The sequence below is a fragment of the Saccopteryx bilineata genome, chromosome 2 (assembly GCF_036850765.1).
Source record: "Saccopteryx bilineata isolate mSacBil1 chromosome 2, mSacBil1_pri_phased_curated, whole genome shotgun sequence".
In the NCBI taxonomy this organism is placed as follows: Eukaryota; Metazoa; Chordata; class Mammalia; order Chiroptera; family Emballonuridae; genus Saccopteryx; species Saccopteryx bilineata.
The window spans coordinates 53,608,069-53,633,103 of NC_089491.1; the positions used below are offsets into that span (position 1 = coordinate 53,608,069).

The window sequence follows — 25,035 nt, forward strand, 5'->3', positions numbered from 1 at the left end:
AGCTTAATCTCCTGAACTGTTGTGGATATTGACATTTTTCCCCACAAGCTGTCAACTCCACTTTAGGATGTGAAAATCCAGTCAAGGGGCTACCTTGTCTGAATCATCAAGCAGTATGTCATTCAACTCATGTTAATAGTGGGAACTATGACAAACTGGGGGGTTCTTCTCTGAGTTTCTATTTTCTTTAGTGACAATGTTTCCATCACCTGTTGGTGTTGAGAACTCAGAGAATGTAGAAGGCAAAAATGTGGAGAGTAGAAACAGGTTCAATCCCTGTTTTCGTCATTAAGGTTGATGAGAATAACTTTTGAGGATATCAGAATGGTGAAGTGCTGAAGAACTCTCCAGCATGCAGAACCCACAGAAGAGATTCCTTCTGTGAAAGAGCTCCCATCTCACCCCCCTCCCCATATTCCTTCAGTATTCATTTTCTCTTTCTGTTGGTTACAGGGCTACCAAATTTTATCTAAGCATCAGCTGTTCAGAATGGAGACTACATTTCCCAGCCTCTGTCACTGACAGGTGTGGCTATGAGATTAGTTCTGGGTAACCGCGTTATACTTTGCATTGTTGGGCATGCACTTTCCTCCTTCATGCCTACCTGATTGTGGAGGTGAGGGGTGGACTTAGAGAAGCCACAACTCCTCCTGTTTCTCTTCAATCCTTCTTCAAAGCCTATGTTCTTACTTTCTGACACTGTCTACTTTGGAAAACAAGAGGAAATTATCTGGTAATTTTTCTGAATGAAGACAATTGATCTGGTTAATTCAGACCAAGTTCCTCTTTCTACCTCAGCTGTCATTTCTACAAGGTCTTGAATCATTTATATATTTATATTTAACTTTGTAGAGTCACTGACTTTATTAGACTCTGTTTCTCAAAGAAAAATTTATTTGCTTACTAATTCCTGTGATATTTGTATAGATGAATAGAATTCCATAATAACTTTTAGGGAAAGTATTCTCAGTACCTTTTTATTATATATTTATAAATAACTTACTACATATAATTCTCTAGTGGAAGAAACCTCTTTGTGTAAAAAAAAAACAAAACTACGATATATTTGGATTCAGAATACCCTCCCCCCAACAAAGTAATGTGGCATGCTTCTTTTTTTGCTGACTCTTTGTTTGTTACATCCATTTTGGCTTAGAACAGCTCTTTGTTACAGAGCTATGGTGATGAATACCAAATTTGTATCTATGGCTATAGATTAAGATTTTTATTTTGGCTCAAGTATCTCTACTTTCTGACTTTCTTTAGTAGAATAGTTTTGCATTTGTTAGTTTTGAATGTATACAGAGAAAATATCGATAACGAGAAACTCTTCTAACAAAGACAAAATTGCAGTGCCTTTTAAAAAAGCTCCTTTCCATTGAATCCTTGTTTTAGATTTCTATCCATTCTATATTTAGCTAAAATATACATTGTGGTGGATTGATTTTATTAATGACCCTGATTTTTCTTACGTACTCCCATTTCTTCCCTGTGTAAATTTTCAGTGCCCTTTCATCCGTGTAGGCATTCTTACTCCACCCCTTGACATGTGGCCTGCTCTGGGCCAATGGGGTATTGACATATGTAACACAAACAGAGGCTTCCAAAGTACCTGTGTGACTGTCTCACCAGGAGAAGGAAATGCCTAACCTAGCTTGCTGGAGGATAAGCTACGTGAAGTAGAGCTGAGCCACCTCAATCATCTGGACAAGGCCATCTCTAATCAGAAGAGACACAGACTGACCTATAGTTGTTGGCAGATGAATGAATGAGCCCAATGAAAACCCTGTATTTAACAATTTTCAGTTCAGTATTCTGCTGTTAACCATTGATCTCAAAATCAAAGCTAACAATGTCAAATAAGTGTGCTGTCAAGAACTGTGCGCTGGTGAATGTCTGAAAACTCAATGGTGAATAATTATGCCTTTCTAAGAAATTAACTTATCAGGTCACTGAGCAAACTAAAATATTTTCAGAGAAACAACTTAAAGCACTGCTACCTTTTGAGGTTATCAGGCTCCATCCTAAGTCACAGACTTCACTAACAATTATTCTAATACTATTTTAGAATAAATTTTCCATTTATTTCAGAGATACTGACTAGCCAGTGTTTCAGTTTTATGCCCCTTTCTATAATAAATATAATGACATATTTGGGAAAAAATTATAGTGCATGGCAAAGTAAAGTTACTGAACTTTCTTAACATCATAAATAATTCCTTGTCACTATTTGTAAATACATACATTTATTGTAATCACAAGCCTATTTCAACAAAAGCTCTATTACTATTATATTTTCAAATATTAGCATTCTTCTTACCACTAACCATTAATCACAATCGCACATATTTTAAGTGTTTGCTCCTCTCAAACTTGAATTATTCTGTTAATGAGATTCATTTGAGTATAGAGGCAGTCTTATGTTAAACAGCTAGCTCTCAGAGAAACTAGCACAATTCTGTATACATTGCAAGAGCTTTATAAATATTCAGTGATGATGGTATTTGCTCATGATAAGCTCTTGACCCTCATTTTGATCTCAAACTAGCAAAGAACAGTTTCCCACAAAATATTGGAAATATTTTTATATTTATTTGGATTGTGGGATTCTAACTGGAATGAGTTTTTGGAGTAACAATGAAACAAAGTCATTGCTTCTTAAAAGACTTCTACTTACTACCACATGATAGCTAGACACTAGTTTTTGGTTTCAATATAACCCAATTGTATAACTGTCACCTATGACTTTCCATAGTCATTCTGTAAACTATCTTCTCTTATTTTTGGTTGTAAAGTTCTCTGTATTTATCTCTTGCTGTTTACTAAGGAAACTAGTCTTAATTTAACTCTTAAGTTTCAAGGATATGCCTTTTTTTTTTTACAGTGCTTTAAGCTTTGTAGAAAAAAATCTGATTCAATCTACTCAAAGCTATTGATAATTTAAAAATATTCTTTCTCATCCTCTTCCTTAAGTATTGTCCAACAGAACTCCCTGTGATGATTGGGTGCTCTCTGTGCTTTCCAAGAGGATAGCCACAAGCCACACATGGCTATTGAGCATGTGAAATATAACTAGTATGACTTAAAAACTGAATTTTAAACTTTATTTAATTTTAATTAACAAATTTCAGTGTAAGTAGTGACATTTGAATACCATATTGGATAATGCCATTCTGAACAAGAAGCCTGATCAGTGAAACCTGTCCTTGTAAGGCAGGTTTTAGTTTTCCATAGAGGCATGTCACTAGGGAGGACACAGACTTGACTGCTGGAAAGTGGGTATCGTGGTTTATCAATATCTTTCTACTGATGCTAAGTATTTTTCTGTTGCTTGTAGTAATACAACTGGAAATAGTTTACATGGAAGATTCCTGCAACTAACATTTTTGAAATGTCCAGTTAAAAAGAAAAAAAAGTAAGATGGTGGGGAAGATTCAGTTTGCATATACATGGTATTGATTTATACACATATACCTGCATACCTTCACCTTATTATACACATAAACATAAACACATATGTATGTATTCCAAGTAGACTTGATTTTTGAGTCTTTGCTTGAACTAAATTTGAACAAAATGTTATGGCCAAGTTTGTTATTTATTCATATATGTGCTATGGCTAATAAGCTACTACAGAAGGATAAAAGCTCAGTGATTTTAACAGTTACATCAAACTATCTACTAGCAGCCATGTTGTTTCAGTGGCCAGGTGTGGTAAAGTAAGCATTCTTGGAGCCAGGTATAATACAGAGAGAAAATGCAAATACCAAAATGAAAATGCCACTTCATGTCTGAGGGAAGGTAGGTAGAATGCATATAGAAATAAGTTAGGTGTGAGGACATTTTACCCTGGCTACTGGCATTACTGCTAAAGGACTTTGAAAATATTTGTTTAATTAGCAGAAGGTGGTTATAATAAATTAGTGGCAGGAGAAATCCCACCTCTCATTCTTGAGTCCTTACTAGACATAGCTAAACGACCATAATTTTAGGGCTTTCTAATCCTTTAATACCACATATTTGGCATTACTTATTTAGCTTCCCTGGTATTAGAATAATTTATTTGGTATAAATTACTGTTTATAATCAAGGTTCAGAGCACACTTCTTCTATGTAATATAGTAAAGAAGAATTTGTTTTCTCTTAAAGAAAGTAATTTTTTTTCTTCTGCTGGAGCCTCTTTTCCTCATTCCCAACCACCACTCCCATCTCTGAGCATTTCTCCTCATTAGTATGACATAAGACATGCCCAGGAGGCATTTTGGAAGATGTTCCTGGCAGCCTCAAAATGGTTTCTGAACCGAAATTAAGATGGATCGTTAGCCTTCATCCTCAGACACTGTATTGCTTTTATTTGCATAGAGATTTATATGCTGTAGTATATTTCTCTGCCTTTGCGAATAGATTGTGGTTCTATCCATTGAGTGACACCCACTCTCTCCCACCTTCTCCAACACATTTCTTTTCTGTCATGGGATTCAGGCAATCTTCTGATTCTGCCTGGGACCATAATGACTATCCCTCATCCATGATTCTGTACACCAGCACAGACCCACAAGATCTGAACTTTCAAAAGAGATATTTCCTTTTTCTGTAGAAAGAATTAACAAAAACAAATACCCAATGGCTTATTCCTTTTGCACAATTATTAATGGAGCTTTACAGATACTATCAATTACTCTGCTACCTCTGTATGGTAAAAATAAAGTACAAAATCATCAACTCAATTTCCCATAAAATTTTACTGAATAAATCTTGAAAACCACTTAACTCCCATCCTCCACTTTCTTCACTTTAGTTATGTGGACATATATAGTGCTATAAGTTTACCCTAGGAGTAAATTTATGCAGTTACCAAGTCTAGAAAAATAATATACAGGTAGTAAATAAAAAGTTATAGAAACTTACATCTCTGTACCTTTAGAAGCTCCCTATAAGCTATTAAGGGCACAAAGTTAAATTTATCTCATAAGTATACTTTTGTGTCAACAACTTTAAGTGGATAAAGGATTAGAGAAAAGGTAAACAAAAATTCAAGATATAACTATTTGGAGAATGAAAAAAAAGAATTAAGTAGTTTGTATGTTTGGATATCAAGACTAATGTGGACTTGAATTTATCCAAATGACTAAAAGGCCCATATTTAATTTAATAACTCATAAAATCCCTTTATATCAAGATACTGTCCATGCCAATTATTCATTAGAGGCAGTGTGGCCAGAGGCACAAAATCCACAGTGCCATATAAAGAGAATAAGTATCAGGAACACTGTCTCGGTCTCATGCTCTAGGTAAAAGAGAATGCCATGGTTCATTAAACAAACATTTAGGTGTCTGCTTTTAACCAGACCCTGGGGACAAGGCAGAAATGGCCCCAAGACTCAAGACTGCTAATAATCTGATACAGGGGTGCTGTGCCAATGTCAGGAGGGAAAAATAATTAGTTTAGAGCAGTGGTAGTCAACCTGGTCCCTACTGCCCACTAGTGGGTGTTCCAGCTTTCATGGTGGGCGGTAGCGGAGCAACCAAAGTATAAATAAAAAGATAGATTTAACTATAGTAAGTTGTTATAAAGATTTATTCTGCCAAACATAGTAAAAATCCGACATAAAGTACTTGGTAAGTAATTATTATTATATGCTTTACTTTGCTGTAACTCTGCTTTATACATTTTATAAAGTAAAGTTACTTCTGAACTTTATAAATCACCATTACTGTGGAACCAGTGGGCGGTTAGAAAATTTTACTACTAACAGAGATACAAAAGTGGGCAGTAGGTATAAAAAGGTTGACTACCCCTGGTTTAGAGGAATGCTTAAAAATGAAAGAAAAGCTGGAAGAAATTCTTTGTTTGAGTTATTTGTCCTCTTTCATTAATTTAAGAAGTGCAGTTGTGAGTCAAGCTACCCAGTTAGTTGGTTGAGGCATGAAGGTGAAGCACACATTTGAGTCATATTCTGAGAAGGACACTATGTACATAACCCTTCTAAACCTTGGAGTGCTGCTATATTGTTTGGGATCTTCATTGTGACTCAGAATAGTCTACTTCCTTATCTGTGTGGCTGTGACCAGCCAGTGGAGCTTCTGGCCTTCTCATAGAACTGTGTTCAGTTCTTTAACATCTCCCTCCACATACTGAGCAACTTACGCACTAGTCATATTTACTCAGAGACAGAATGGTTCCAGTTTCCATAGAACCAACCTCTCATTTTCAGGCAAACTGGACAGGTGGTTACCTTTTAATCTAGGCCTTTGTGGCTTTCACCTAACCTAGTTAACACGGTTGCTCCATAAGCTACAGTGAAGTCTTTCCTTTCTTCCTATTTCATACACAGTACTATATTTTTGTACGTTTTTACTTTTCTCTTAATGCACTATCAGCGCGTGCTTTTTTTCCTTCTTATCTTCAATTCCCTTTGTCTAGAATTCTTCCATAGTCTAAAATGGACTCCAGCAAAGCATCCGTTTGAAAGCCTTTATGTAAGAAATAGGAAGGCAATGCCTTACCATCTCTTGACATTCCTAGGGCAAGACACTTCTGCAGTCGGCAGTGTTGGCAACGGTTTCTGTTGGTTCTGTCAATTAAACAGTTTCTCTGCCTTGGGCAGGAGTAAGAGGCATTGTTCTGCTGGCTCCTCCTAAAGAATCCCTAGAGGGGAAAAATGGGAGAGAGATAGATTTATAAGAGTGGGAACAGAGACCATTAACATATGTGTTTGCTACATTTTCTACAGTGAACATAACTGAGTTTAATTTTTAAAATTATTTGGATACCTTTCCTTGGAATACTTACAGATGTTTCTACTAGGAAAAATGCATACTATCTACAGAAGGTATCATTCATTCATTAATTAATTCATTCATTTATTAATTCATTCAATCCAGTTTCACTAAAGACAGTTGTGAGCTATGCTCTTCTATATAAAGGAAAACCTGCAGGGTTCCTGCCTTGAAGGGAAGAGGGTAAAGAGTGGCAGAAAAATTGTCACTGCTATGCCAAATATGACAGAAGTTGATAGGGACAAGAACACAGGCTTGTGTCAGGAGCTGTGGGGGTGGTGGACTGTTGGCTTGGTCACAGAACCAGTACTGAGAAGTTTTGGCTCAGTATGTTCGCTATACTCCTAGTTTCTAAGATGCATTTTACCCATTTGAAAAAAACTTTAATTTGGCCAGAATGCATCCAGAAAGCTGTTTTTAGAACCAATGATGTCTGTCATAATCAATCAAATCTTTGAGTTAAAAAATATGGTGTATAAACTGTTCAATAAAAAATATACAATAAGTAAAAGTTGAATTAGTGCTCTCTGCCTGGGCTCAGGCTATAGTGATGTAGGCAGTTTTCAGGTGAATCAGTTTGAATCAGTTTGGATCCTTCTGGTACAAAATGAATGGCCATGGACCATACATTAGCTTTATGAATAAACCAACAGCTGAGTTTATTATTTTTTTAATCTTTGGATATCACTCACCTTAGTTACCTTACAGAAAACCCTACTAGGGAAAATACACATTTTCTCCAGAGATAGGGAAGTATCATTCACCTATTTAACTAATTTCCCTAGTCACTCATTATTCTTTTTCTTTTTAAAGATTTTATATATTCTTTTTTTAGAGAAAGACAAGAGAGAGAGAGATAAGGTGGGAGGAGCAGGAAGCATCAACTCCCATATGTGCCTTGACCAGGCAAGCCTAGGTTTTCAATCCAGTGACCTCAGTGTTCCAGGTCAATACTTTATCCACTGAGCCACCACAGGTCAAGCTCACGCATTGCTCTTGAATTGCAATACAGCAAAAGAACAAAATGCTACCAACAAAGTGAAAGTCTACAGATTTACTGAGAGAAATTTTAGAGAAAGGTAACCAACAGTAGCAACGTTTCCAAGAAGAAAACTAGAAAAGTTCCAGGTGGTAAGCCTAATATTCAATTTGCTGAGAGGCGTGAGATAGGTCACTTTACTTCCATCAAACAGCTTCTGTGTTTCCTCAACTATCAACAGGAGATAGAGTAAGGCTGGGACTCAGGTGAGGCTAATGAGTCAATCTCCTTGGTCAGAAAATGTAAGGGTCAACAAAAGACTTGGTAATTAGGATAAATAATATTTTAACACAATATGTTACAAATCAATGCTAATACAAACAACTCTCAAGAGTTTAAAGACAGAATCAAAATTAGTGATTTCCCTTTGTTTCAGGCTCCCATGTGGCTTGGCACAGTACTGTAAAGAGAGCGTAGCCAAACTTGTGAAGAACTTCAGGAATGGATGTGTGGCCAAGTATCTTCTTAGAGAGAAGTGCCAACTGGTTTTGAGGTTGTAATCCCCAAGCCATTCAACAACAGGTCTAGTTTCATCCACACAAATACATGTGTATTATTTATTTAAGGAGGAGTGGTGGCAGAGTCCGATATCTGATTGTCCAGTTCTAATGAATTCATGGAGTTCCTCAAAAGAGAGATCATATCCAACCAAGCCCCCAGGGATCAAAATGATGTATTTCACATACCATGAAAACTGTCAGAAAAGCATAATCTCAGTCCATTGGTATTGATTAAAGATAATTTGGAATTAACATTTTAGGAAAGAATTGGGTAGTTTTTAATCTTTGGATACTCTAGTGCCACTTACCTAAAAAATAATTGACAGAAAAGACTTTTGGAGTCATATCTACAACTCTAATTTAAGGCCAATTTGACATTAATTATGAGGTATTACATGTTTATCTGTTGTTCATTATTGCAAATGAGGCTTTGGCATGAAAAAGAAATTCTGTTTCAAATTTTATTGAATGAATGGAAATTTGGATGTGCACAAGCTGAACTGAACTGATGTTATTTAAAAAGGGTTGTGTATGTTGACTGGAAAACAGTATTATGAACACTGAGAGGTTGATACTAAATTGCTGACACTGACATCTTATTTGAAACAACATTTCTTGAGTTTTCTATTTGGAGAAAAATAGAGTGTATTCACAAATGTGAGTTTCTCCATGAAGTGAAAAAAATAGTGTGGTGTACAATGTCATTTTAACTAAAACCTCAGAGTTTGTTTCAGAATAACAGCATCATTTCCTTGGTTATGGATTCCTCCTTTAAAGAGAAAAAATGACAGGAGCCTAGATACTTGTTTTTGGTGATTGACCTGTTGGAAAATATTTGTTCAGTAGTTAAATATTTTGGAAATTACTATTTTAAATGTTTTGCTCCTTAACATAAATGTATCCTCATCTTTTGAAATCATATATTTTCCAATAGAGCTTATGCAATGAAACACAATACATCTCTACTTTGAATCTAGTCCAGAAAACATTTGTGTGTGGGTGTGTGATTACTATGTAAAATAGACTAGAGCTCTTAAAATTACACAATAAACCAAAACAGTGATGGAAATGCTTTAACTTTAGAAGGTTCTGATTCTGAAATTATTAATGTTTATGAAGAAAACTATTTATCTACCTGCCCAGTGGTAGTAATAACTTATTTTGGGAGGGTAAGAGATTGCTGATTTGTAATTTGGCTTTATTGTTCTTTCTGATGGTAGAAAAATTGCATTAAAGAGGATAACATGCAATTCTTAATTGTGGGCCTGTAAAGAACAGAACAAAAGGCACATTTCATGATGTTCAATAATGGATTATTGCAAATCACTTCTAAAGCAGGTTAATATGTTGATGGGTTAGTACATTAATGTTATTCTCCTCTCTCTGCATCCCTTCTCAAATTTTTTTTCTTTTTGGTTTTTATTCAGTGAGAGGAGAGGAGGCAGAGAGACAGACTCCCGCACGTGCCCCGACTGAGATCCACCCAGCAAGCCCACTAGGAGTCAATGCTCTTCCCATCTGGACTGTTGCTCCACTGCTCAGCAACTAAGCTCTTCTTAGAGCTTGAAGCCGAGGCCATGGAACCATACTCAGCTCTCAGGACCAACTCGCTCCAATTGAGCCATGGTTGTAAGAAGGGGGGGGGAGAGAGAGAGAGAGAGAGAGAGAGAGGTGAGAAGAGGAGGGGCAGAGAAGCAGATGGGTGTATCTCCTGTGTGCCCTGACTGGGAATTGAACCCCGAACATCAGCACTCTGGGCCAACACTCTACCACTGAGCCAGCTGGCCAGGGCCCCCAATTTTATTTTCATTCATTTCTTTTTTTTTCTCCAATTTTAATTCCAGGAATCATGCTTTTATTTTTTTTTGAATCTGATAAGACATTGCCAAGTTTTCACAGAGCACTACTACTCGACAGATATAGTATGTTTTTTTTTTTACTTATATTTGAAAGACTCTTAAGATTAAGGTTGGTTCTTAGACTCTATAATTGTGCATATAGCTTTGTGATATACACTTTCAGCTTACTGATCTTAAAGTAATGATTTACTCTCTTGCATTTTTGACCAAAAATATAATTGCTTTTACCAGTAACTTTACCTGCATATCTCTTTTCTCAACTAAACTGAAGTCGTGTTTTATTTGTTCTGGTCACACACTGCCTTTTAAAATTAGTTGTGAAACTGTCTTTATTTCTCTCTTGATGTTTAATCTCTCTCTCTCTCTTTCTTTCTAAGTATTAATTTAAAAAAACTTAATAGTAAGTTTCAATTTGCTCTTATTTCACTTTAGGTCTAGTTAACTACTATCACAACTTTGTTTTTGTTATCATCTATCTGTCTGTCTGTCTGTCCATCTCAGCTTTATATTTTAAAAGCAACCTGCCCATAGGAATTAATTTGTTTTGGAAGGATTGGTTGAATCTGTCCTGGAGGGGAACACTGAACCAAGAGTAAAATAACCCATGTTGTTGGCCATTTTCTCTCACTAACTAGATCAGTGACATTGGCCAAATGACATAATCTTGTTTATACCTCAGGACCTCATTGAAAAATGAGGAGGTTGGGCAGATGTTTTTTAATTAATTTAGAGATTATCTGGTTTCCTTCTAACATTTCATGCTTTCAGTTTCTTTTTTCTTTATTTTAAATTTTTCTAGAATGTGAGAATAAAAGGTGGCCATATGCATATTGCAACTGTTACATTGGCTTTCTTCTGAGGCAAACAAATACAGTAATAAATGCCCTGGAGTTTACTGGAGACAATACTGTTGAAAAAGGAAGAATCAGCATTTATACCGCTGTAAATGTGAATAATTCAAACTTCTACATAACAATCCATTTTTAAGCATCTGCTGACCTGTTAGACAACAGGAAGAAGGTGAAAGGCCAAGGCACTGGAAAATCAACCCACCCACCCATCAAGCAAGAATTCCCAAATGTCAGCAGCAGGCACAAGAATCCTATAGCAGGCCTTCTTTAAAAAGATGTCACCACATGCATCATGTGGTACACAGATGCCTGAGGCAAGCATGGGTGCTGTGGGCAGTGCTGTGTTAAAGTGCCATACCTTGCAGCCTTCACACGTGATGACACCGTAGTGGATCCCGGAGGATTTATCGCCACAAATTTTGCATGGTATCACTTCAATTTGTGCTGAAAGGGAAAAGCAGATAAATTGAGTTCACAGAGTTTTTATCTTCTTACTTTCACTCTTCTTTCTCCCTCTCCACCTCTCCAGGCCATGACCTCAGTGTTCAAAGAACCTGGCATCGAGGTAGGGGTGTGGTGTGGGATCATTCACTACTATTTGAATGGCTGTTCTAAGTTTTTTCTAATTGAAAGGGGGTCCATCTTGTTTACTTTCTTTTTCTCAAACTAAAAAATATAATCCAGGACCAGAAGTTTTGTAAATTTTTGCCTTCACCATTTCTTGTTTTATAAACTTGGCCTTGAAATAATGTGCATCAAAAATCCCTGGGAACTAAAGCTTTGGTTTTTATTTTTTTGTTTGTTTTTTTTTAATTTTTATTTTGTACTTTAAACATTAAGTGGAGGAGAGCTATCACGTTGGCTTATTCTAATAATTCTTCCAATAGGTAAATAAAGCAAAACTGGAGGGGGTAGTGGTGACTTTATACAGTATGTGGCTGAATGTTTCCTTGTGCAAATGCCAGTGATAAATCAGTCAAATATTATTGTGTATACTCTATATGTCCACTAAAATAATAATTGTTGTTGACATAAGATATGATACACTAATGACATCAATAATCTAATTAAAAGGAAAATTGATATATGGGGATATTGGAGAAAAAAATAATAAAGCAGGTGGGTACTCATTTCACTGGACACAAAAACAGATTGGCTGATTGGGAAGATTGTGCAGATTTGGTTAGGCGGAAGAGAAGCAAAGGGTATTTCAGCAAGCAGAATAGATTGAAGAAGGCCTTGAATGAAAGAAGAAGGTCTGGAATGATTGTGGGTTGTGATCATTGAGACAATCAATGTGGCTCTAATGGAAAGCTGGGCCACATGGTTGAAGGAGGAAGTGGTATCAGATTATGTAGCTACTGGGAGCCATTCAGAGAAATTTTCAGCTGATATTACTGGTCATAAGGAATCAAGGAAGTGAACAGCAGAAAGAAATGATGAAAGTGGGGGTCTGAGTACTTTACAAAGTTGAGTTTGGCAGACTAACTGGAAACAAACAGCTATGCCTAACCTGGGTGTTAGGAGACATGAGCATAGGTTACAGTGGTAGCAGGATAAAAGGAAAGACAGAGGCAAATAGGAAGATGGTTCAAAGAAAGAGCTGAGAAGATAAATGACAGAAAAGACACAGAGGTGGAAATTGAAGAAGATTGTGACTTTTAGCTTTCTAGCCTGGAGAGAGAGATTAAGTAGTAGGTTTGATAAAAATGGGAACGTTCGTGGGGCAACTACTTTGTGGATTATGATGGGGCATGGGATTTTCATTTTGGGTGTGTATAATTTGGTGTGATATTTTGTAGGCATATGTATATTGCTACTCTTCAAAAGATTATTTTAAATCAGTAGCATTGAGGTTATAGATGAATTCATGAGATAAACTTTACTTACATTGTAGTAATTCCTATTCTAAGTGTTGTTACAATTATATACACTAGGAAGATGAACTTTTCTCACTCTCAATTTAAAATATGCAAGATATACTTCAAAATGTTTGTATATAAACATGCCACCTGGATGCTTTTCTGCAGTTTCTAACCCTTAAATATATGAAACAAATAAATGCAAGGCATCACCCTCTTTTTCTTATTGTTCTAGATTTAAAAAAGATAATACTTTGCTTTAGGAGCACATTAAATTTTTTGAAATTAAATATTTCATAGTGAGTTTAAATCATCTTTATAAGCAAAAAACTCAGTGTTATGTTCTATGAGAAAACAGGGTTGAGGTGGCTAATGATGTCTTTGAGTTGACTTGGGGGATGGAAACCAGAAATTAGCCAATTTTCCTGATACTTCATTCAGTTCTGCCTCTTGCAAAGATGCAATATGAATACAGTTTTAAATTTCTCTCTTATTCCAGTAGCATCAGCTATAGAGATAATGAAAGAAAAAATCAGAAGAGACAAAGTCAACTCAAATTCTTATTAAACTATTTCTATTTGCTTCTATACTTTTAGCTTTCAGATTATATGAACTAGTATTTGCTTTCAAGATTTTGTGATATGGAAAACCCTCTGAGAGATCTGATGTCAGGTTATGCAGTTCTGTTCCCCTTGATTTCAGTCCCTAATCTGTTAATGACTGGGGTCAGGGCAAAGATAAGATCTCCGATTTTGTTTTCTGGTTTATAAAGCTCAGCTGACAAACTTCATAGACTCGTGAGGATTCAATGAGCTATTTCATGTAGAAGTGCCTTGTAAATAGCAGAGTTACAAAATGTCACTCTTCAGCAGCAGCAGCAACAGCACCATGGCTAGCTGGTATTTCTAATGCTTATGGACAGGAAATATAATAAACCACATTATTATTTCTTTCTTAAAAATCTTATTTTAAAAATATCAAATGTGTAAAACTATAAGATATTTGTACTATTTTTTAAAGGGTTAACCTTTCAAACAGTAAATTCTTTACAATGATTACAAAATTGACTAAGAATCCCAGGTATCTATTGTACAGTTGTTAGGCTTATACAATATTAAGTCAGAGTGGCTCTTTGCATAAATTACTCCTCAGGGAGTAACTTACACATGGGGAGAATCTGCTTCAATAAGTTCTTAATTATAAAATGATCTAACTCTAAAGGAAATGAAAATAGAGGTAATTTGCCTCCTGGGATGTGAGAAGATGTTTTTGAAAGCCACAAAGGTTATCTTGCACAACTTCGGAAATACAAATGGGGTAAAAAATGATTCGATAGAGCACCTGCATATTTATACATATTTATAATCCTAGCTCAACATGTAATCCTGAAGAACCATAAACATTATGACAGTTATTTTTAAAGAGAAAGAAGCCACTTAAAAGAGTCTATGTGTGTTGCTGTGTGTAGAAAGGGATTATTGGTTTAGAAAACTTATGACCATTTTTACTTCTTATGGCAAAATAGAACATGTGAGGCTTATTATAGATGAAGATAAACTTAAATAATTTAAAATACTAATCCGTTTCTCTTGTTTAAAATAAACTGCTTCTGAGCTACAACGACATAATTCATGCTATGCATTTTATAAAGCACATCTTTAAGACAGAGAATCTCAGACACTGATTAGGACAATAGGTCACATAAACACTCCAATATTTTCCATTTTTAAATGTTGTACCACAACATCAGCCATAGTCTCATGTGCAATTGCCTTGCAGTGACTACAGATCTGGTGACATGCTATCTGTCATGGTTTTAAACTGAACATCAAGGGAGGATTTGGTGGCTTGGACCTCACCACCTGTATAATGATGGTGTGTAAGAAAACTGGGGAGAGAGTTCAACTTTAATACTTTTGCTTGACTCATGGATTAAATAAAAAATAGCATGCGCTGAGAGAAAAACCCAGAGGCACAGCAATACCCTGAGAAATGGCTTGAGATCTGCTTATTTCTCAGTCTTTCCATTTCTTTTTTTTTTAAATTTTTTATTAAGTGAGAGGCAGGTAGGCAGAGAAACAGACTCCCACATGTGCCCAGACCAGGATCCACCCAGCAAGCCCTCTATCAGGCGCTTCTCTGCCCATCTGGGGCCGTTACTCCATTGCTCAGCAACCGAGTTATTTTAGCACCTGAGGCGAGGCCATGGTGCCATCCTCAGTGCCAGGGGCCAACTTGCTCGAGTGAGCCATGGTTGTGGAAGGGGGAGTAGGGGTAGGGTTGGAGAAGAGGATGATCGCTTCTCCTGTGTGCCCTGACCAGAAATTGAACCCAGGACTTCCACACATCAGGCGATGCTCTACTGCTGAGCCAACCGACCATGGCCTTTTCCATTTCTTTTATCTCCTTCTCACTTATATATATATATTTTTTATTGGTAATTCTTTGTGGAAACTCTAGTTAAAACTTTATTTACCAATTAATTTTTTTTTTGTTTATAAAGTAATCAGATTTCGTTTTTTTGAAATGCTAATCTTACAACATCAAAAAAGTCATAAAAGATTTAAAAGTATTTCATGTTTTACCTTTTGTTAGAACAATTTATGAAGTACAATCCATTTAATACCCCAAGACCTGGCAGGCAGGTCCTCTTTAACAATTAGAGTAGTGAAAAATCTGTCTTCTCTTTGGAGACGGCAGTTTTGTCCCCCAGCACCTCCTGAAGACCTTTCCTTGCGTAGAGCCCCTTGCTGCCACGGCGCAAAGCCACCACGTGTTGAATTCTTCCTGCTTATCAAAATGAACGTATATTTTATTGTGCTCCCTGAGAAACCTGTGCTTGTGAAAGCAGGTGTCAAGTTGGATGAACTAACCGAGGCTAATGAATTAACTCAAGACTATCACTTTGAGCCATCAAAATACCTTAATTTTTTTATTTTTTTTATTTTTTTTGCATTTTTCTGAAGCTGGAAACGGGGAGAGACAGACTCCCGCATGCGCCTCACCAGGGGCGACGCTCTGCCCACCAGGGGGCGATATGCTCTGCCCCTCCGGGGCGTCGCTCCGCTGCGACCAGAACCACTCCAGCGCCCCGGGCAGAGGCCAAGGAGCCATCCCCAGCACCCGGGCCATCCCCGCTCCAATGGAGCCCCAGCTGTGGGAGGGGAAGAGAGAGACAGAGAGGAAGGAGGGGGTGGGGGTGGAGAAGCAAATGGGCGCCTCTCCCATGCGCCCTGGCCGGGAATCGAACCCGGTTCCCCCGCACGCCAGGCCAACGCTCCACCGCTGAGCCAACCAACCAGGGCCAAAATACCTTAATTTTTAAAAGCAACCTTTAGGAACGGTAGTTAATCCTGGGCTGTTGAGGCATTTCTGGTTGGAGACAACATTTTTACTATGTGTGCTCTTATGACTCTCAATTTCTACCATTCCATCTCTAACAACTCAACCTGGCCCTTTTCAGATTCTGGACATTGTAAGTCTGTTGAGGGTATGGTCCAGATCACTATTTCTTTTTCATATTTTCTATGGAGCCCAAAAGAGAATTTTTTTTTAGGGGAGAGAGATAGAGGGGGACAGACAGATGAGAAGCATCAATTCTTCGTTGTGGCACCTTAATTGTTTATTGGTTGCTTTTTCATACGTTCCTTGACCGGGGGCTCCAGATGAGCCAGTGACCCCTTACTCAAACCAGCAACCTTGGGCTCAAGCCAGTGACCATGGGGTCATGTCTATGATCCCATGCTCAAGCCAGCAACCCTGCGGTCAAGCTGGATGAGCCCTCACTCAAGCTGACAACCTTGGGGTTTCGAACCTGGGTCCTCAGCATCCAAGGTTGGCACTCTATCCATTGTGCCATCGCCTGTTCATGCCCCCAAAAAGGTTTTTATAACTCTTTACAGCAGTGGTCCTAAAATTGTTTCTCTTTCAGTACAGCCAAGAGATTTGACATGCTCCCATTTATAAAAGGATCTTTAAAGCAATACTGATTTTCCATAGATGGGGTGAGGAGAAAAAATCAGAATCATGAGATTGGGGTGGATATGTACCTTGGAATAGGCCCCTGGGTTATTAAGATATGTGATAAGACCTCATTCAGTATTCAATGAATGAGGTGAAGTAGGAGTTCTCTTTAGCATGTCAACTATCTGTAAAAAAAAGAAAATCTGGGGACAAGGTTAGAATCTGAAAATACTAAGGAGTGCCCTGTAATTCTTTCTCTGTTTCTTGACCTTTAGTTTGAGGTTATATTTGTGGCATCTTTTGTTATCTGTTCCCCTTTCATTTCTTAAGAAAAATAAGAAACACGTACCTAGTGTACAAAAACTTTCATTCCGGGTTTGCCTTTCAGTTTCTGTTTCTCAGATTTTATAGTTATGCTAAAAGTGGACAGTGCAGAAAAAACTCTTAATGTCTGAGTAAAGTGCAATTTATCTATATAAAAACTTTCAATAAAGATGACTATTTTGGTTAAAAAACCTTTTGAACATGGTCTCAGTATTCTGAGTGACATCTCTTCTACCCAAACTGCATCTCATCTATCATTTTTGGCAAATCCAAGTTAAAAGCTCTGGCAGACTGATAAGTGTCTCTCTCTGTTAGATATGATACCTTCTGATGTCACGTGATGACAAGCCCAAAAGACGAAGCCAGTATTCCTAAGATCTGGTTTCACTGTAACATTGGTTTATCAGAAAATAACCCCAAGATTGAAGTGTGATAGAAGTGTGGAAAAATAAATCCCTCAGGAAAAAGTAAGTCTTTGAGCTTTTGCTTCTATATCGTGGTATATAGAGATTGTAAAAGATTCCAGGTATCAGGTCAGGTTTGTGTTCATGTACATCTCATCAGACACACAACATTTTAATCCCAGCTCCCTGCTTAAATACCAAATAGAGTGTATGAAATTCAGTGCCCTCTAATTCCTGCTAAAATGCCCTCACATCTATCAGCATTTGGGTCTCCCTTTGTTCTCAAACTCTTTTCTGTAGTATTCTGGGTGGTAGCCTGTGTGAACTCTCTATTGCATTCAGTAGATTGCTTCTAAATGACCTAGCATTTGTTTTAATAATATTATAATTTCCTAATTTATGTATCATGCAAAATTAGTGTAAGAAAAAAATTACTATCATATAATAATGGAAAAAAATAACTTTTTTCAAAGGCATGATTTATAGGATTATCATGAAGAGAAGCTGATTTACCTTTTCCATAGGAACATTTACTCCCTATGTGCTGCCAGCCTATTCTAACTCCCCAGAAGACTGAAATAACAGGGAATGTAACCCACAAAGAACAACAACAGTGATTAGTATTATCATTAGTGGCAATTGCTGATAAGTTAAATATCTTCTTTGGAAACAAAGCAAATCACTTTTAGAAGTCATAGTGGTTTTTAACTCATAATTTATGAATTAATTTCCAATGAATACACCTTGTCTCATCAAAGTTTTCATTGTAATGAGACAATGAGTGTGTAGGATCTGACATCACTAGGTTGAAAGCAGTTAATGTGTTCTAAGATCACTCACAGTGTGGTCTGGAGACTAGCAGCATGAACATGACCTGCTGCGTGTTAGAAATGCAGACGATTGAGATTTATTTAAGACCAACTGAACCAGTGTTTGCTGTTTAGTGAACTCCGCAGGATAGCATTCAAATTTGAGAACTGTTCTGTGATGCCCCGGTAATACAGGTGTGGACACCTTGAGACCTGATGGAATTTTTAAGTTTCCTGGCATTAGGGGAAATTAAAAATCTCACAGGATTCTGGAAAAGTCCTTTCTGCTACTGTTTTTTAGGCATTTCTCTTTTGTTTGAAGGGCAATAAGACAATTGAAGGATTAGTTACCAAAAAACTTTTGTCATTAATTGACAAGGCAGGAGAAACAGAAGCCAGTGTATTCCCAGAAACATCTTGCATTACTGTAATTAACACCCACAGTACCAGGTTTCCTTTGTAGATGTGATGATTGTCAGCTGTGTCTACAGCTGCTTTACGTTCTAACACCGTGTGGCAGTATGTCCTCTCTCTTCTGTGGACCACTCTGGGATTGCAGCCGCTAGTTCAGTCTATAGATACTCAGTGTGAAAAAGCCTCCCTTGAAAAGATTTTTAAAAATAGTTTTCCTATTTTAAAAATTGAATTGCACAAAGTTTTCTTTTGGTGGAGGTAAGGAGGTCAAGCAATGTTTAAAACAGAAATGAACTCATTTTAGTTATCCATGTTAATTCTGGAAATGAAATATTTGGCGAGCTGTTCCAGCTCGTGGGGGCAGATTAGTTAACACCGAGTTGAGTATTCATCATGCTGATACTCATTGCATTCCTCTCATCTATCGTAATGCTGTCCTAGACCTGCTATTCAAAGTGTGGTTCCTGACCAGCAGCACTGGCATTAACAGGGTGCTTGATAGAAATGCAGGCACTCAGGTCTTACCCTAGACCAACATCATCACAATCTTCATTGCAACAATATCTCTGTGATGCATATACATAGTAAAGTTTGAGATGATCTGGAAGAAAGTAAGGGAAGACATTCTATGGTTTAATTCTTAGGGTGTCTGCCCCAAAACCCAACTCTCTGAAAGAGAATGTTATATGAAAATGGAGACATAGACTCTACTTGATAGCTATTTTTCCCAGTCATCAAAAGAAGAAAACAGAAATGATTTTGCTTCCGTGAATACCTTGCCACTCCTTAGTTTCTTAATGTGTTTCTGAATGTCTTTCTCTAGTCTCTGTTTAGCTGAAACCTTTAACAGGAGGCTCATGTTATGCAGCCCTGCCTCACTGATGGAGAGCAGCAATGGAGGAACTCCATGCATGAGGTCACACAGATGATCGGAGTGACCAGGCAGGTTCATTCTCTTGAGAAAAATTTAAAAAGAGCAAAACAGCTTCTTTTTCAGAAGATGAAAAATATACAGCTTTTTATGTTAAAAATTAAATTGGATGAAGAGAATGAAGAGACAAGTCACAGACTGGGAGAAAGTATTTTAAAATAGATCTCTGTTAAAGGACTTATAGCCAAAATATTCAGAGAGCTCTTTAAATGCAAAGTAATGGTCAAAAGATCAGAACAGACACCTTACCAAAAATGACCTATGGATGGCAAATCAATATATAAAGTGATGCTTAACATCATGTCACTAGAGAATTAAAAATTCAAACAGCAATGCAATGCTACTACATACTTATTAGAATGACTAAAATTAAAAAAAAAATGACACCACCAAAAGCTGGTGAGGGTACAGAGCAAAAGGAATGCTTATTTGTTGCTGGTGGAATGCAAAATGGTACTTCGGAAAGCAGTTGGGCAGTTTCTAAATGCTCCATGATCTTACCACATGACCCAGTAATTGTGCTCCTAGGTTTTAACCCAGTGAAAACTCACGTCCATACGAAAACCTGCACATAAATGAGTATGGCAAATGTACTCATAATTGCCCCAAACTGGAAATAGAAACACAAGATCTCTTTCCATAGGTGAGTGGATAAACTAACAATGATACACCCAGACAATGAAATATTACTCAGTGATAAAAAGAAAGAAGCTATCAAGTTGTAGAAGACATGGAGGAAATTTATATGCACATTGCTAGGTGAAAGAAGCCAGTCTTAACAAGCTATATATTATATGAAATTTTGGAAAAGGCAAAACTGTAAAGATAGTAAAAAAATCAGTGGTTGCCATCAGTTCAAGGGGAGAAGGTGGGAGAAATAGGTGAAACACTGAGAATTGTTAGGGTAACGTAACTATTCTGTGCAGTAATATATATATATATATATATATATATATATATATATATATATATATATATATAAAATAGTTACGTATAAATATCTGTGCATTTGTCAAAACCCATAAAATACAACACAGATAATGAACCTTAATGTGAACTGTGAACTATAATTAAAAATAATGTTTTCTTTGTGCCCCTCCCCACCCCCTATCCCTCCATCTTCTCCCCCTCTTTCTTTTTGTTGTTGTCACAGTTTAAATTTGGTTTTATTGTGTTCTTCTTGGAGCTTTTACTTGTGGCTCTGTTTTTTTTTGTTCTTTGTATCTGATTGGAGAACCCCCTTTAGTAATTTCTGGAGTGGGGTTTTTCTGGTGATAAATTCCCTCATCTTTTCTGTATCTGTGAATGTTTTTATTTCTCCTTCATATTTGAAGGATAGCTTTGATGGGTATAGTATTCGTGGAAAATAAAATTATAAAAAAAAATAAAAAAATAATGTATCAGTACGGGTCTATTAATTATAACAAATATGTGGCCCTAATGCAAGATACTAATGACAGAGGACATTGTGTATGTTGTGGTGAATCGATATACACAACTCTGCTCAATTATTCTGCAAATCTAAAACTGTACTAAAAACTATTAATTACTTGAAAATTTGATTTACACAAAAGTGCTTCTTGGAGATAGTGTGGCTTATCTGAGACAGCCTAGCAAAGACAAGTAAGGAATACTTTATTTACTTAGTTTTAAATTTTATTTTTAATTTATTGTGTCAGCATGCTTTCAAGTGTCCCACTCAGCATAACACCCTCTACTCCCCACATTGTGCCCCTCATGCCCTCATCTAAGACCTCTTTTGAATAGTAATGAATACTTTAAAATCAATCCATTCAGCAAATACTTGATTGTTTTAGGCCACAGATGTATGCAGAACCAGATTTCTAGCTTCAGGATGAAAACAATGACTGTACAGCCCCACAGAGTCTGAATAACCTGAATACAGGCAGACTGAGATAAGCACTAAATGAGCCCGGATGAGAAAGACATTGATTTCAACCTAGGTGGCTTTTGAGTCCAGTCTCCAAAAGTAAACAAGGCTTCAAGTAACAAATACGTAAGAAGAGGGCACACTTGCAAATGGTGACTAGAGATTTAAAGAGGAAAATCCATGTATGAGAGTAAAATTTCAGATTAGGCATTTAAATTTATTTGGGGGAATCTAGTTAGTGAAGTTAAATTAAAAGTAAATAGTAGCAGAATGCTTTTAGAATTATTAAACTACCATGTTTTTATCTGTAGTCATATGTAGGTTTAAACCATATGAAATTGCCACTTTTTATGCAAAGAAAGAGTCAACAAAGGCAATTTCATATAGTTCAACTTAGTATTACCATTCACTGTGTTCTAAAATGTGGTTACTATACTACATTCTTTTTCAAGAATACTTGACCAATTAACAAGAACATACTTAATAAATATAAAAATAAAGCCATTAAATTATAGATTTTAAAGTAGATAATTCAAGGGTTGGAACAGGATCACTAATTAAATGCACAAACACACACATATAATAAAATTCCAAGTGAGTAAAGTTTAGGTGGATAGCATGCAATACTACTTTTCATTCTCTTCATTGATAGAAATAGTAGAGACCATCCTGAAGTTCTCAGCACTTGTTTAGAAAGTATGAAAATATGAAAAACATGTTTCTTTCTGTTTGGTAACAAAGAAAGACTAAATTTCTTGAAGTATGTTAAAAAAAGAGACAAAATAGGACTACAGGGGAAAGGATGAAGATATACTCCAAAATATGTATAATGATCAGAATCTAATTTGAAACCTTTTGTTGTTAAAAAGAGAAAAATTGTAAAATAAAAGCGAGGTCTCCTCTTCTCATGAGATACCTGAATAGATTATTTTCTCCATGAGGATGATCTCCACATAAGATGAGAATATTAGTATCATATTAACATATTTTTTCCTAATGTAATAATAGCTTTATTTAACTGGTTTATAATATCCTACAATTTGCTTGGATAGCCTAAAACTAAACAGTACTATTATTTGTCCTTTGTCATATTTACAAACACTTCTGTTTTTTGTTTTTATGTTTTTTTTTTTTTTTTTTTGTGGCAGAGACAGAGAAAGTTAGAGAGAGGGACAGATAGGGATAGACAGACAGGAAGGGAGAGAGATGAGAAACATCAATTCTTCGTTGCAGCTCCTCAGTTGTTCATTGATTGATTTCTCATATGTGCCTTGACCGGGCGGGGGTTTTTACAGCAGACTGAGTGACCCCTTGCTCGAGCCAGCGACCTTGAGCTCAAGCTGGTGAGCCTTGCTCAAACCAGATGAGCCCACGCTCAAGCTGGCAACCTTGGGGTCTCGAACCTGGGTCCTCTACATCCCAGTTCGATGCTCTATTCACTGCACCACCACCTATCAGGGCAAACACTTCTGTTTTTAATATGCCCTTAGCTATGGAAGCAACAAATATTTACTTAAAATTTAGAATGTATGTGAGATATTTATCTATCTCTCTCTCTCTCTCTCTCAGAAATGGAAAAGAGCAATCACTATCACTACCAGGTAAAGACTTCCTTTACCATTAGAGGGTTGAGTTAGAGAATAACTTGTGTGAAGCAGCCCTTCTATGTGACATTAGGGAGTTTTCGCTTATAGGAGAACACCATTAACGTATAATGATACATTTTCTTTGAATATATGTACCCTGATCTATTAATGTCATCCCATTACCATTAATAAAAATTTATTTAAAAAATATTTTTAATGTATGACATTTCAAACAGGATGCTCTGTTGCTATAAATAGCATGGTATAACAGATCTTAACAAAGTCTTCTCTAATAAATATATAAATCTAAAAAAAAAAGAACACAGGTTTTAGAAAATCATTTTGTGGACTGTCTGTAAGAGCTTTGATTTTGTTTTTAACAGAGACAGTGCTACAATATCAAAATATATCACAAGTTTTTGCATTAAGAATTATTATATCATCTACTTTCTATTAAACTTGTAATTCATCCTTCATTGCTTCAACATTGGATCTTGAAATAAAAAAAAAAACAAAACTATAGGATTAAAGGGACAATCTTAAATTTCACTTCATCTTATGAGATAAGAATGAGTTCAGAGATTGGAGAACGGGATGTTTGGGTTTATTCATCCTTACATAGATGGCCTTTTTCAAAAAAGGGGTCAAAAAGAACTTCAAGGAAGGTATTCTCATCTGCATGCAGTACCAGAAATTACTTTAGGGGTAAAATGATAAGTTAAGATGTCAGTCTGGAAGCTCTCTATTATGATGTCACTCTATGCTAAATGACACAGGCCAGATATCAATGTAGGCAAAGGTTTAGCCACCCAACAAATGTGGAATTATTAGTACATGGCTTCCTCGAAGACTGAAGTGCCTGTTCTGCTGATACTGCACACTTTCCCTAAAGAGATTACTAGTATAATCCTAAATATTATTGGTCCCAAGCTATCTTATTTTTGAGCCCATCAGATCCAGCATGCTGCACGTAATCCCTAACAGCTTTATTCAGCGTTTATGTAAGCTGGTGAGGGAGTTGTATGAACATGACCAAGGAGTAAGAATAGATACTGTGATTTTTGAAATTCCATTTTAGCAAGTTTCCTCCTTTTGAACACTTTTTTTCTACAAGCAGAAAACTAATAATCATTGTTTGATAGTTGATAACATTTGCATGGAGATGTTTATGGCAGTCCTCTGTTAGCTGTGTTTCTTATACATAAATTTCTCCCAAAGGCATTTTGATGTTATCAGGTGGATTAAATTGGTAGGAGAAACTGTTCATTTTTTTTGTAATTTCTTTAGAGGTTTAAGTTAGTTCTAAAACACGAGAGATATTTATTTTCAGTAAAAATAATAATGAAGGAAAATAATAGAGGAAAAAGACTGATGAAAACCAGAAATCACTAAGCATAGTGCCAATTATTGTACTGTCGTAACTTAAAAAGAGCTGTACCTTTATTTAGGGTATTCTTTTTAATCCAGTAAAATTAAAAAAAATATCTGCTTTTCTTTGCAAAACTTAAAGACACATTTATTCATACAGTTCATTAAAAAAAAAGAGTGGTGTGTATGTACACAGAAATGTAAGCTCCTCAAATCAAACACTGTATTTTAGGTAATTTTACAAGAGAGGGAAAATTTATGGGTTTTTTTTTTCCCTTAGCACCAAATCAGTGGAGAGAAGAACATTTATGTTCACCTGTGAGCCTCTGCTAATTGTAATTCAAATCCAAAGAGGATTAAGTACATAGATGTTAATATGTCCAGTGTTATTAATTTCTAAACAATAGCAACGATATCCCGAGGAAATCTGTCAGTTGGAAGGTGAATTGTTTAA

The 25,035-nt window shown here is 36.3% G+C and overlaps 1 protein-coding gene across 2 annotated transcripts in view; it reads right to left on the bottom strand.

The window, feature by feature from the left end:
• The window catches only part of RORB (RAR related orphan receptor B), a 196,840-nt gene that overhangs the window by 44,447 nt on the left and 127,358 nt on the right, over nt 1-25,035 (bottom strand). For both annotated transcript variants that reach the window (XM_066257082.1, XM_066257081.1), the window contains exons 2-3: nt 11,388-11,473; nt 6,508-6,649 (exon numbers count right to left, since the gene is read on the bottom strand). In XM_066257082.1, coding sequence (XP_066113179.1) covers nt 6,508-6,649; nt 11,388-11,473 — 228 coding nt within the window. The remainder of the gene's footprint in view (nt 1-6,507; nt 6,650-11,387; nt 11,474-25,035) is intronic.